This window comes from Chiloscyllium punctatum, chromosome 8 (genome assembly GCF_047496795.1).
Source record: "Chiloscyllium punctatum isolate Juve2018m chromosome 8, sChiPun1.3, whole genome shotgun sequence".
Taxonomy (NCBI): Eukaryota; Metazoa; Chordata; class Chondrichthyes; order Orectolobiformes; family Hemiscylliidae; genus Chiloscyllium; species Chiloscyllium punctatum.
In genome coordinates, this window is record NC_092746.1 from 23563364 (window position 1) to 23578812 (window position 15449).

The window sequence follows — 15449 nt, forward strand, 5'->3', positions numbered from 1 at the left end:
ACCATTGAGGGAGCACCATTGTCACAAAGATTGCAAGCTAAAACTGTGACCCTGTTACTGCAACCCACATGCTGAGAAAACATAATAAGCAAGACCTTCTCTTCTTCACTCGCATCTGGGTAAACACAAATTTCATGAAAACAAACAAATAAAATTAGAACTTCCACTGTATAGGGGCTTGATCAAGATTAAAAAAAGAGACATTCTGAAAACCGGAGTCAGAAAACTTTCCACGATAACAATCAAGGCATTAAAAGCACTACTTTAAGTAATGTTCCGGAATGGTAGGTATTTGATGGTGTGAAGGGTGGGTCTACAAAGCTCATCTGAAAGGAATTCTCTGACAGAATCTTCTCACTAATTTCAGTGAATTTCCTTCAAGCAGTACTGGAAGGCACTGCTGGCTGAGGGTTCTTGATAGAACTGCAGGAATTAGCTTGTCATGTTGGAAGAAATAAAGTAGTGATTCCCCTAACTAAAAGGTGGCAAAATTCAGATAAAGCTTTTCAATTTACCGAAATATCTGGCAAAAGCAGAATCGATAGTACTGTGCATCTTCACATTGTCTCGCCATTTTGTGGATGTAACTTGAACTTCTTTTGATGGATAGAATCATAAAACTTGCCTCTAAACTTTAAGTTTTCTATCTAAAATAAGTCAAGATAATTTTAAGCTCATTCCAGAGAGTGGACAACTGTAGCAAAATATAAACTACAATGCAGCGCGGATGTGTGATATTGGTCACCAAGAGGATGAGCTTGTGAGAATTGGTGCAGTGCAGACTGGCATTGAGTGAGAGTAGAGGAAATTGAAACAATATTATCATAATTCTGGAAGTTTTTATTTCTGACACAGGATGCAGACGTTGAACAGAACACCATTCCATTCCATAACATACCACGATAACGCCAAAGTATCTCTGGACGTATCTAACTGGATAAAAATGAAAGTCTATTTTCTTTTCGTAGGAATCACTGAAAGATAAAACCACTATGTTATTCAGGAAGGAAGGTTTTGGACTGGCAGTTGAAATGTTCAATATGACTTCAACAATGAAATGGTGATGGAAGCAATTTTCATACAGGAATCTGATAAATACTTGAACGGATAGATTTCCAGAGCTATTGGAAAGAGCAAGGTATGAGACTCATTCAAAAACTCTTTCAATGAGTTAGTCCAGGCACAAAGCTCTCCCTTTTCTGATGTATAATTTGATGATTCTATTAACATTAATTGAAGAGGTCAATGTGAGGGTAGTCAAAAATTAGTCCAATGTCACAAAACCAGTAAGAAGTGGGCTGCAATCAGGCTTACTGCAAGATAGGCCAACTCCCACACTAACAGCAACCCTCAAACAGATCCTGGGAGGAGCCCAAAGGAGAGCGGGTGGGGCATTTAAAGTATTGCAGCTTCCAATGAAAGCTGCTCCCCACAGTGATATTAGATAACTTGTCAGCAAGTGAAAGATTCGGTCTTCTCTTGTTTTACTCTCTAGCACATTCAGTAACGCTACTTATGTTTTCTACACGAACCGACTCTCTTTAATTCTGCATCTTACTGAGCTGGATCACTGGTTCTGAAACTCAGCAGCAACAGTATGTGAGAGTGCCACACACTTTGCCTGAACCCTGGGCAACTCCCTATGGTACAGTCCATTTGATGAGCACATCAGCATAGCAATCCGAATCAGTCTTCTCAGTCAACAATAGGATTAAGTTAGTTCTAGAATCTATGTCAAACTCAAGCTTTTCAGACAGTAGTTTCTAATGTTTTACTGAAGTGCACACTAAGAAGAAAATGTTCTCTCCACGATTAAAATGATATTTTAGAATCTATGCTGAGGAATAGAAACCTGTGGACACTTTTATGAAGTTCAGTGAATGTAGTGGCCCAATTCCTGGCAATACATACTCTGGAAATCTACGGACACTTTAAAATGGCAAGAAGGAAATAATACAAAGAATTAACGCTCATGAAGCACTGAAACTTTGGGAAGGCATTGAACAGTTGCATGTTCTGTCCATTCACCCATTAGCAGCTCTATTAATGATGTGATTTAATTGGTGCAAACCTAGTGAGCTAGCAGCAAGAGGTACAGATAGCTGAGTGTTATCAGAGGAAGTGACAGCTCCATAGAATTACATGAAAACTATAACATGTGAACAAACTGTACTGGTCGGTAAAACAAAAGAAAAGGGCTGCGGATGAAGTCAATGAGAAGTGAAAATTCGATGGTTTCATTAAGCCACAGTTGATCCTCAGCATCAATTTTACATCTGACGGACAGGTTAAAAATGCAGACTGTGGTCCCTACCTCAACCACTGAGTGTATGAAGGGAAAGATCACTAGCATTCCGAACCCACCGAATCTGTTCAGACAAGCCCATTTTCCAAGTCATGGCGCTGTGTTTAGCTCAGTTTACTGATGCAATGTACTATTAAACACATTTTCAGACTGTTTTCCAAAAAAAACTGACTGTGCGAAATTGCAAAATGATCCTTTAAATATAGTTAATGCGTACCTAAACAATTTATTTATTTTTACATGCTATCCAATACTTAAAGTGTTGGCACTTGGAATGAACATTATTCCTTATCCTGGGGCGAAAGTGTTTAGGAAGACTCTGTACCATCATTATTCCTTATCATTTTCTGCTGTTAACCACAGTAAAACAATATGCGTGTGACTTCTAATAGGAGGCAGTTCTTTTCCAGCTGAGAATTCCATGCATAAAGAAGCTCTGAAATCCCTTGAGCAAGGCACAGTTAGTTATAGCTGAATTCTGGGATTTCCTGGATGAACTTAGCTGTCTCAATGATTGAGTCAGTGGCAGGGCAACTGGACTCACTCCATATATCAAAGTCTAAACTCTCGCGGTGTCCTCAGCTGGTTTTGACAAGACCAGGAGGTGCAAAATCCTAAGGTCAATTACAGGCAATACTGTGTGACGGAGAATAAATCTAGTTAATGAATGTGTACCTACCAAGATGTCCAGGCAGGCAGCTTTCAGCAGGGTGATCTGATCTGCAATGGTCAAGCTTGTGAAGCCGGGCAGTCGTTTAGCAAACTCCACTATTTTGATAATGCACTTTGTGGCAAGTTCACTGAATTTGTCCCACAAACCCAGGTCAAGTCGTACCCGGTGGTCAGCACTGGAATTCTGTAATCAACAAAATCAATGAATGTATAATCACTGGCAATCAAATGCAGTTATAAAGTGTAGTCCAGTGGGGCTCACTGAGTGACGCAACCCCACGAACATCAGTATTTAAGCTACATCAAACCAGTTATTTTATAAATCCAATCATTTGTCATATAATAGAATTAAGATGTAACTGTTTATTTGAACTGATTTTAAAAGGTCTGCACTCTATTACCATTAATAAAATGCTTTTTGAAAAGTAAATTCTCCAGGCTGGTATATATGAGTTTTTAATAAAACACTACTGGTAAACAATTAGTAAAGTTTCTCTTGAGGTAATTTTGCGAGTTCATATTGATGGCAAGCAATTTTGAACGCAGGTTGTGCAGACTGGAATATCTCTGGGCACGCTGCCTCAGGTTGTCACTCTTCACAACTTCCTGCTTTCAGCCTGGACTTGGAAAATTATTCCTGTGCAAATGTAACGTTAATAAATGTAAGCTATTACACACTGGATGCAAAAATGTGAGACGCATGGTTACGGTCAATGGAACTGAATTAGCACCTAGAGACGTAAAGAGCCTCTTAGAGCAACAGTGGACACTTCATTTTCGCTGCCAGTCAGGAAACGGTGAGTTTGCTTCTCACAATTTTCAGTCAACTTTCCAATATGCGTTCCAAATGGGCAAAACGCCAAGCCTGTGTTGGGAAAGTCAGCCTTTTTATGGAATCATGCTTTACATCAAAAATTATTTTTTAAGAATTTGCTGGTTGGAAACCCCTAATTGAATTCTTAGTTTAAAAAAAATGAGGCCACATTCCAATGATTTGAAATCATTGCGGCAAGGCAAACATGGCTGAGTTTTTGCAACACTACTTCCGACATTCCAAAGCCTTTGAAGTGAAGACAACCTGTCTGCTAAAGCCTCACTAGGGACAATTATCTTAAAGGAATGTGAATGGGGCTCATCTCGCACCCATGAGCAAACATGTTGACTATCATTTAGATGTTCACCTAAATGGTTTTAAACCATTAGATATAACCACTGGAGTGATGAGACCCCACCATGAAAGGAATAGGGCCAGGTGGAATTCAACAGTGTAAACCAGGCAGCTCGAATCCACCAGCCATGACTATATTTGGGTCAAGGTACAATTGAAAAGACATGTGACAACCCAACCAACTCTCTTGCCCCCACCTTGCAAACTCTGAACCCGATATTCGTTTTTTTTTACTTTTGTTTACTTTTATTTTTTCTTGGCATTTGGGTTTTAGAGAGGAAAGGTTTCAAAAATCTTAGGGACTTGGAAGTCCTAGTTCAGGATTCTCTGAAGGTTACATGCAGGTTCAGTTGGCAATTAGGAAGGCAAATGCAGTGCTAACATACATTTCAAGAGGGCTCGTATACAAGCTCAGAGATTAGATTAGATTCCCTACAGTGCAGAAACAGGCCCTTTGGCCCAACATGTCCACACCGACCCTCTGAAGAGTAACCCACCCAGACCCATTTCCCTCTGACTAACGCACCTAACACGGTGGGCAATTTAGCATGGCCAATTCACCTGACCTGCACATCTTTGGATTGTGGGAGGAAACCAGAGCAAACCCATGCAGACACGGGGAGAATGTGTAAACTCCACACAGACAGTCGCCTGAGGCAGGAATTGAACCTGGTACCGTGGTGCTGTGAGGCAGCAGTGCTAAGCACTGAGCCACCGTGCTGCCCAAGGAGCCATTAAGCAAATAGCAGAGGATGGCTTCGATCCATTGACCTCTGGGTTATGGGCCATGTACTGCTGAGACTGTATAAGGCTGTGGTCTGACTGCATTTGGAATACTCTGAGCAGTTTGGGGCCCAATATCGAAGGATGTGCTGACCTTGGAAGGGGTCCATGGAAGATTCACAAAAATGATCCCGTGAATGAAGGACTTGTCTTATGAGGAGTGGTTGGGGACTCTGGATCTGCCTTGAGTGAATGTAGAAAGTTGTGGGGAGAGCTCTCATTGAATCTTACAGAATATTGAGACATGAATGAATTTGGAGAAGATGTTTTCACTGGCTGAAGTTAGGACCCTTTGGAACCGGGATGAGGAGGAATTTCTTCAGCCATAGCTTGGTTAATTTGTGGATCTCATTGCCACAGAAAGGTGTGGAGGCCAAGTCACTGAATGTATTCAAGGCAGAGAGAGACAGGTTCTTGATTAGTAAGAGAATGAAAAATTATGAGGAGAAGGCAGGAGAACAGAGTTGAGGAACATTCCTGATGAAGGGTGTATGCCCGAAACATCGATTCTCCTGCTCCTCAGATGCTGCCTGACCTGCTGTGCTTTTCCAGCACTACACTCTCGACTCTAATCCCCAGCATTCGCAGTCCTCACTGTCTCCTTAAGAAACATATCAGCCGTGAATGAATGGTGCAGCAGACTCGATGGATAGAAAATCTGTTCTTATGTGTTACAGTCTTCTGACTATTTGAAAGTGCACTGGAAGGGATGAGCAGAAATGGAAAGCTTAGCTGGCTGAGCTGAAAGGGTCACGGAGCCTTTATTTAGAGGAATGAGGGGATGGTCGGGCTGATGACCAACTGATACTCATGGCGTAGGGGACAACCTTATTTGCCTTCCCTGATTTCTCGAGTGCGAAATGGGAAATGGGTGCTCCCATGCCTGCAGTCAGTTTGCTCTCCAAAGGTGTGGGCTGCACGTTTGAGGGATGAGAGGTCTTTCAAGTGGCAACTGCATCAATCATGCACCAACAGAGTTCAGGTTGATAACATTTACAATCACAACAGTGTGGATGTGAAATGCATGCAGTTTTCAAGGGTGTGATGCAAATGTTGGTCACAGACAATGTTGATCATGTGACTGGTCCTTGCAGATTGCTGATAGACCTCTCTGTGAAGCAGAAGTAATCCCTGGCAACCTTAAGGTAAGCAGCTGAAGTTAACAAATCACACAGTTCATTCAGGACCTTATAGACGTCACAGAGGCTTAGGATTGAATCCCACTCAAGCTGAACTGTAAGCATAATGCAAGACTCTTATGGAGGCAAATGAGGACTGCAGATGCTGGAGATCAGAGTGAGAGTGTGATGCTGAAAAAGCACAGCAGGTCAGGCAGCATCCGAGGAGCAGGAGAGTCGACATTTCGGGCATTAGCTCTTCATCAGGACATTCTTGATGAAGAACTTATGTTCAAAACGTCAACCCTCCTGCTCCTCGGATGCTGCCTGCAAGATTCATATGTACAATGATGCCTACTAAGGGTGATGTGGATCTAGAAGGAGAAGGGATCAGTGCTCATTCAGTGTGTAGACTCTCCATGACTACATTGCCACATGATTGGAGGTCCACTCATCAGAATAAGGTCCGATGTTAAACTTCATGGAGAGTCATTCCATGGCCCTCCCTGTCAAAATGGCCCATGTTCCATGACATGGAGGGTATGCTAAACTGTCAATTAAACATCATGTAAATACTAACTGCCCACATTGATGTTTCCTCTCGATCCAGGATGATTGCTAATTCCCTGTGTTAATGCCTGATTGTACAGCAGCTCATCTGAGTGTGCAGTCCTCCCTTCAGTAAGAAAAAGGTCAAGTCCTAGAAACTAAAGGAGTCAGTGGTCATGGGGGGAGAGCAGGGGTATGGTGTTGAGATAGACAATCAATCACTATCACGTTGAATATTGGAGGGGGACCTCAAGGGGTTGAATGGTCTATTTCGTATCCTATTTTCTACCTTTCTATGTTTAGTGACAAGATGGTTGGCTGCTGGATGGGCCTAAAATGTGGCTGGTGGTGCGGGGGTGGGAAATGGGTGGTCCCATACACGGTCAAGCAAGGATTGGCCCAGGCATCCTGAGCCATTGCTAGTTCCCCACAACCCTGATCAAATCTGCTCACTGAGGTGCAAGTCCAATACCTTTTCTCTGCACAATCTCTGGAAAACAAACTGCTGTATATTTGTTCTACCTTTTATCTGTTTTTTTTCACAGCAAGATAAAGCTCCATCTGGAATAGGATTGTTTATGGTAATTTGTAGTAAATGAGAAACGAAATAATGCAAACCAATGTAACCACAATCTGGATTGCAATGAATGCATCTTTATCTCTTAAAATTGACTTGACTAAGGAAATGTAAACTCCTGTTTTTTTTTCACTGTCTGGAAGTCTGTGTGCAGCATGTACTGACAGGTGAAAGGGCTTAAATAACCGACTTGAAGAATTTCAAGAATGGTTGCATAAAACAGAACGCTGCAGTACTGTAAGAAATAGCAAGCTCATCTGGAATGCAGATTGCTTTCAATTCAATACACATGTGAGTAACATCTCCCCAGGAGCATATTTTAACAGTATGATACAAAGAGTTGAGTTATGATTTCCCATTTCAACTCAGTCTTTAGATAATTTTTGGCATTTACATTTGTCAAACTGACTGCAAAATTATTAGAAATTGATCCAGTCACAACACAAGGCAAGTTCCTAGTTTCTATAATACAGTTCACATTTTCAGAAATATAATGCATTACGGAAAAAAACAAAGCTTATTCTTCATACAATCGTTGTTTCACTCCATTTATATTCAGGATCTGACATGTTTACAACCTTTAAAGGTCTCAGAATGGAGTGCAGTCAATAACTCAGAACTTCAGCTTGTAATGAAGCATCAAGCAGCAGACATTACTCTAAAGCACATGTTCTTAACTTGATCTCTGAAGTGATTAAATTATCAAACAGGCATTAAAACCAATGCATTTCCTTATGCTTGGCTTTTAATTTCACAAATGTCTAATCCTGTTTTTCATGAAATGATGTTTATTTTTTATTTGATTCACTCAATGTATAAGCTTCAATAAAGATGCGAGAAATCAATTTCTTGGAAACTGTTATTATATCAGATTCATATAAGCCAGAGGCGGAGAAGTATTAAAATGCTTCAGGTAACTACAATGTGTTTCCACTTGCATGCGTATGACCTTTCCCTGAGGTTTTAATGTTCAATCCGACAGAACTTCCAGGTATTAGTATTTTAAAGAACATTGGAAAGATTATTGTTTCCAGCTAGCATCTGATAACCTGAATTTTACAAGCTCAGAAGTCAGGCGACACCAGGTTATAGTCCAACAGGCTTACCTGAAGTCATAAGCTTTTGGAGCATTGTCCCTTCGCCATTTCACCTGATGAAGAGGCAATGCTCCAAAAGCTTGCAATTTCAAATAAACCTGTTGGGACTATAACCTGGTGTTGTCTGACTTCTGAGCTAGTTCCACCCCAGTCCAGTACTGGCACCTCCACATCATCAATTCTACAACATAGGCCACCGAAACTGGTTTAAATGGAAAACAGATGGGTTTTTTTTGGAGAAACTGAAATTTTAGGATGCAGCGGATGACTAATCTGAGACACATGCAACAGGGCCTGGGAGGAAGAGGTGAGATTGGATTTACCATTTCAAAGTCTTCTCACCACTGAGATTTTTGTGACTTCTGAGTCTGTTGTAGACTAATTCATAAAGATTGAATTTTGTGCTTATCTCTTTATCAGGCGGTTACCAGGAAAGTGGAGGCCAAGCGAGCTCTACTATTCCGATGTTCATTTGCAATTTTCACCCCATGGACAGAGAGTACGACAAACCAGAGAGTACTCACAGCTCTATCTTACGTTTAAGGAAATCTAACTAAAACTTCATGATCCACAATGGCTCCACATGTTGAGATAGCATTGTGACTATGAGCCACAAGAGAATGTAGAACTATTTTGCTACAGTTCCTAAAACAGTGGCAGTTCTACAGCAGAAAGTAGACCATCAGTATATAGCTAGCAGTCTTTGAAAAGCACAGAGAAGCACAGTTAACAGCGGACACTGAGCATGACTATAACACCGGTGCACTTTTACAACTGCCCTTCCCATAAGACAAGGACTCTGTTTCATATTTGTTCAGTACAACCTACAATAACTTGTATGTTACAGATTTGTCTCTCCCTCGTCTCTCAGAATTAGCTGACAGTGTGAGAGGTCAGTTCCTGAGACACTGGCAGCTTATGGCAGTTCTTCACCTGTGATTCCAACAATATGATGCTAACAGAATACTTGACTGTGGAAAGAATCACAATCTAGATAACTTTGATTGGCTCAGTGATTAGCACGGCTGCCTCACAGGGCTAGGTCCCCAGGTTCGTTTTCACCCTCAGGCGATTTTTGTGTGCAGAATCATAGAATCCCTACAGTGTGGAAACAGGCCATTTGGCCCAACAAGTCCTCATTGAACCATTCCCCTACCCTATTAGACTCCATTTCCCCTGACTAATGCCCCTAATTTACACATCCCTGAACACTATGGGCAATTTAACATGGTCAATTCACCTAACCTGCACATCTTTGGATTGTGGGAGGAAACCGGAGCACCCGGAGGAACCCCACGCAAAGTTTGCACATTCTTCCTGTGTCAGTGTGGGTTTCTTCCCACAGTCCAAGGTTGTACAGGTTGGGTGGATTGGCTATGCTAATGTGCAGGCTAGGTGGTTTAACCATGGGAACTGCACGGTTATAAGGTGGGGAGGTGGGTCTGGGTCGGCTGCTTTTTGGAGGTAAAAACAGTGACTGCAGATGCTGGAAACCAGATTCTGGATTAGAGTGGTGCTGGAAAAGCACAGCAGTTCAGGCAGCATCCGAGGAGCAGGAAAATCGACGTTTCGGGCAAAAGCCCTTCATCAGGAATAGAGATGGAGGCAGAGTGCCTGAAGAGTGGAGAGATAAATGAGAGGAGGGTGGGGGTGGGGAGAAAGTAGCATAGAGTAAAATAGGTGAATGAGGGTGGGGATGAAGGTGATAAGTCAGGGAGGAGGGTAGGGGAAGGTAGCAAAGAGTACAATGGGTGAATGGGGGTGGAATAAAGGTGATAGATCAGAGAGGAGGGTGTAAGTGGATAGGTGGAAAGGAAGATAGGCAGGTAGGACAAGTCATGGGGACAGTGCTGAGCTGGAAGGTTGGAACTGAGGTGACGTGGGGGAAGGGGAAATGAGGAAACTGTTGAAGTCCACATTGATGCCCTGGGGTTGAAGTGTTCCAAGGCGGAAGATGAGGCGTTCTTCTTCCAGGCGTCGGGTGGTGAGGGAGCGGCGGTGAAGGAGGCCCAGGACCTCCATGTCCTCGGCAGAGTGGGAGGGGGAGTTGAAATGTTGGGCCACAGGGCAGTGTGGTTGATTGGTGCGGGTGTCCCAGAGACGTTCCCTAAAATGCTCTGCTAGGAGGCGTCCAGTCTCCTCAATGTAGAGGAGACCACACTGGGAGCAAGGGATACAATGAATGATATTGGTGGATGTGCAGGTAAAACTTTGATGGATGTGGAAGGCTCCTTTGGGGCCTTGGATGGAGGTGAGGGAGGAGGTGTGGGCACAGGTTTTGCAATTCCTGCAGTGGCAGGGGAAGGTGGCAGGATGGGAGGATGGGTTGTTGGGGGGGGCGAGGACCTGACCAGGTAGTCACGGAGGGAACGGTCTTTGCGGAAGGTGGAAATGGGTGGGGAGAGAAATATATCCCTGGTGGTGGGGTCCGTTTGGAGGTGGCGGAAATGTCGGCGGATGATTGGGGGGTCAGGGTGGACTCAAAGGGCCAAATGGCTTGCTTCCACACTGTAGGATTATGATTCTGTGATTCAGCTGTGTCAATACAGCACTGAACAGGAATTAGGACTGGGAATTGAGGCTGATGAATTCTCTGTGTTTACCCCAGGAACACCAGGAGCGACTGTAGCTCTTCTGCTGCCAGGTTCGCTGAGACCAGCTAACTTAGCACAATTTGGGAAGCAAATATGGGATTTTTTGACACTGTCTTAGTTTGGTATTATCTCTTATGATATCTGCACTGCTGCTGAAAATGACAAAGTGGTTAAAGTTGTTTCACACTTGATATTTCCTTTATTCGTAAAGGACAATGTATGCAATATCAAGATCTTTATTGCAAAACTGCAAAGGGATGAACAGGAGGTCAATTCTTGACTGGCTGAGCTTCTGCCTCCTCCTTGTTCTCAAACATTGTAGATTTCCAGTTGCTCCTGTTAACAGCAACCGCACTCTATTTTAGTAGCAAACCACAAAAGATCCCACATTGTGCTATCAGTTTTCAAAAATGCTGCTGGCAAAAGTTCAGAGGAACGTTTCAAAGGCCACCTGGGGGCAAACAGACTGCTCTTTATGTTTAGAAACAAAAGCAGAGACCCTGCGATGCCATGATTGACATCCCGCAACGCGACTGACAGTCACTCACTCACTAACTACATCGACACAGTCAATATTGATCTGTCAGTCACAGAAATGCTACGGTGCTCTTTTTCAAACTGAAACATAATACTTACAAAAAGAACACCACAAGTTAAAACAACTCACTGCTTTTTTAAAGCTCCATCCTTGGAAGCTTCACTTCTGTGGCAGATTGAGGACTAGAGAAAGTAAACCCATAGGTTTTTGGGGAATTACAGGTGAATCTGTAATGTTATGTTGAACACCACTTGGAAGAACTGCTGAAGATAGTAATGGTGTGAGGATTCCTAACGGGGAAGGGCAAAGGACACTCATGCTACTAAACATCATTCTTCAATATTCCAGTCTTTTGATTACATAAAGCAGCACATTGATACAATGTGGGTGTTTCTCCAAGAGCTGCATCCCTGATATTGCTTTAGATAAGCTAGTTTGCTAAGTGGGTCTCGCACCCTCTCCAATAGCAAAACACGTCTTTAAAGATAAGAGGTGACAAAACAGGCCGACAAGGAATACACTGCAGATTTACCAACAACACCAAGGCTTAAAGGATTAATCTATGAAGTCAGGCTATAAAGGGATAGGGAAGTCAAGTTGATAAATGGGGTTGAGGTACAGGCCAGCCGGTACATAACCTTACCAAATGGTGATTTCCAAGGCCTGAGTGAATCGCTCCAACTCCTATGTAAGTATACACAGACACTTCAGCCATTTCTACCTCTAGCAACACAGCTTGGATAGGTTCCTGAAGCCAATTTGCACTTTTCCATTTTAGTGGTTTTCTTACTCAGAATTCAGAAACCTGACTGCCCTGGATAACCCAATGTCTCTGCCTGCTCCTGCCCCACCGAACTTTTCTCCTCATATCTCGACACTGTCCTGTCCCTCTTGGTCCAGGATCTCCCCACATACGTTCAGGACACCATCCACGCCCTCTACCTCCTCCATGACATTTGTTTCCCTGGACCCCAACGCCTCATCTTCACCATGGACATCTAGTCCCTGTACATGTCCATCCGCCAAAGTAAAGCCCTCCAAGCCCTCCATTTCTTCCTCTCCCTCTGACCCAACCAGTACCCCTCCACCGACACACTCATTCGATTGGCAGGACTGGTCCACATCCTCAACAACTTCTTCAAATCCTCCACTTCCTTCAGACCAAAGGGGTAGCCATGGGCATCCACATGGGCCCCAGCTATGCCGTCTCTTTGTCGAGTATGTGGAACAGTCCATCTTCCACAGCTACAGTTGCATCATTCCCCACCTTTTCCTCTGCTACATTGATGATTATATCGACGCTACCTCATGCTCCCATGAGGAGGTTGAATAGTTAATCAAATTCACTCACACCGTACAAGTTCACCCCAGACATATCCCTCCCGTTCTTGGACCTCTCCATCTCTATCTCCAGCAATTGACTCAACACAGACATCTATTCAAACCCACTGACTTCCACAGCTACCTGGACGACACTTCCTCTCACTTGCCCTCCCGTAAAAATGCTATGTATTATTCCCAATTCCTCTGCGTCCGCCACATCTGCTGCCAGGAGCAGCAATTCCACTCCAGAACATCTGAGATGGTCTCCGGACCGCAATTTCCCTTCCCACATAGTCAACAATGTCCTACAGCGCATCTCCTCCACCTCCTGCACCTCTGCCCTTGAACCCCACCCCTCCAACCACAACAAGGATAGAATCGCCCAGTCCTCAGCTTCCACCCACCAATCTCCAGATACAACACATTATCCTCTGCCATTTCCGCCATCTATAATCAGACCCCACCACCAGAGATATATTTCCCTCCCCACCCCGACCAGCATTCCACAAAGACCATGTCCTCTGCGACTCCCTCATTAGGCCCACATCCCCCACCAACCCACCCTCCAATCCCAGCACCTTGCCTTGCTACTGCAAAGGTGTAAAACCTGTGCCCACAACTACCCCCTCACCCTGATCCAAGGTCCCAAAGGATCCTTCCACATCCGGCACAGATTTTCTTGCATATCCAAACACGTCATCTACCATGTCTGTTGCTCTCGATGTGGTCTCCTCTACATTGAGGAGACAGGACGCCAACTTGCAGCACGTTTCAGAGAACATCTCTGGGATACACATACCCAACAACTCCAACACCCTGTGGCTAACCATTCTAACTCTCCCTCCCAGACCACAAGAACTTGCAAGTCCTGGGCATCCTCCACCGTCAAAGCCAAGCCACCCAATGCCTGGAGGAAGAATGCCTCATCTTCCACCTTGGGACCCTCCAACCACACGGGATCAATGTGGATTTCACCAGTTTCCTCATCTCCCCTCCCTCCACCTCATCCCAGATCCAACCCTCCAACCTGGCACCACCCTCTTGACCTGTTCTACCTGTCCATCTTCCTTCCCACCTATCTGTTCCACCCTTCCCTCCAACCTATCACTATCATTCCCTATTTCCATCTACCTATCACCTTCCAAGCTACCTTCCCTTCCAGCACCATCCCTACCCTCTTATATATCTCTCATCCCCCTTCCCTCCCTTACATTCCTGATGAAGGGCTTATTCCCAAAACGTCAAATCTCCTGCTCCTCAGATGCTACCTGACCTGCTGTATGTTTCCAGCAACACACTCTCGACTCTGATCTCTAGCATCTGCAATCTACACTTTCTCCCAGTTCTCTCATCACCCACTGCAGGCTAAGACTGACAGATATGTCTTTCAGGACTCACTCAGCTCAGTCAGGAGTGGCATTACCGAAACACTCACAGACAGTGAAGCCGCCAAACAGAATATACTCTGTCCCCTTGCTACATGCTTCTTCCAAATGGTGTTGAAAACGGAGCAGCATTGATTCATCAGTCGAGGAAGGGCAGTTGTGAATGAACATGATTCTTTTCCTGTGTTTGATTTTACATCATAAAAATTGATAGGCTGCAGAGTCCATGTTGAAGACTCCCAGGGTAACCCCCAATTGTCTACCACCATGCTGGGTCTATCACGCTGGTAAGACATGACAGTTGCAGTTGGACGACCCAGTTGGATTTCTATCATCTCTTTCAAATATAGTTGGCTAAAATTTTTAAGAGGTTTGGTGGAGGCACATGTAGAAGAGGACAGGCAAGGACTACAGCTTTCATTCCCTGTAAACTATTTGCAGAATTGTTATGGTGAAGAGGAAGGCCATTTGGCCCATCATGTCTGCACTGACTCTCTGAGCATTTTTAATTCCTGCCTTTTCCCCACGACTCAACATATATTGTTTCTCCTCAAATGAGAAGCTAATGCCCTCTTGAATACCTCAGATGAACCTGTCTCCCTCAGACTTCCAAGCAGAGCATTTCATATCCAGACTGCTTCTGTGACATAGATTTTTTTTCTCTCATATTTGTTTCCTCTGCAAAACCTTTTAAAACAGTGCCCTCTGGTTCCCCCCGCCCTCTACTCTGTGCAGACAGCTTATGATTTTGAACTTTTATCTGTAGAGGTAGAACATTTCCAAGACATTTGGACAGGTGCATGAATAGGAAACATTGAGAGGGATACGGACCAAATGCAGGCAAAGGAGGCTGGTTCAGTCCAGGAAACCTGGTCGGTATGGACGAGTTGGGCCAGAGGGCCTGTGTAACTCTGTCACCTGTCAGCCTGTTCCTTTGCAAGGCAAACAGTCCCAGCATCTCCAATCTATCTTCAGAATTACTGTCTCCCATCCCTGGAATCATTCCCTGCATTATTGAACCAGATGCAGGTTTTTACAGCAAACAGTGAATATCGGGGTTATTTTTAATAGCAGAGTCATTTATTAATTCAATTTCAGTTTCTACCAGCAGTGGTGAAACCTCAGCTTATGCCTCTGAGTGACTGATTGCCCGTGGTGTAACACTGGGCTGGATTATAGCGGACGGTGGGCCTCTCTATCACATCAACGTTGGGATGGGTCAGCCTTCCTCTGTGTGGCTTGGCCTGCTTTACCTTGACAATCAAGGGCCTTTTTGTTATTGGGAAGTGAGGCTCCTGCTGCCATCCATGGGGCAAGTCTGGCTATGAGAGCTGCCAGGT

The 15449-nt window shown here is 44.0% G+C and overlaps 1 protein-coding gene across 6 annotated transcripts in view; it reads right to left on the minus strand.

The window, feature by feature from the left end:
- Positions 1-15449, minus strand: part of LOC140480409 (retinoic acid receptor beta) — a 435848-nt gene that overhangs the window by 24592 nt on the left and 395807 nt on the right. For all 6 annotated transcript variants that reach the window (XM_072575246.1, XM_072575247.1, XM_072575244.1 and 3 more), the window contains one exon: positions 2985-3161. In XM_072575246.1, coding sequence (XP_072431347.1) covers positions 2985-3161 — 177 coding nt within the window. The remainder of the gene's footprint in view (positions 1-2984; positions 3162-15449) is intronic.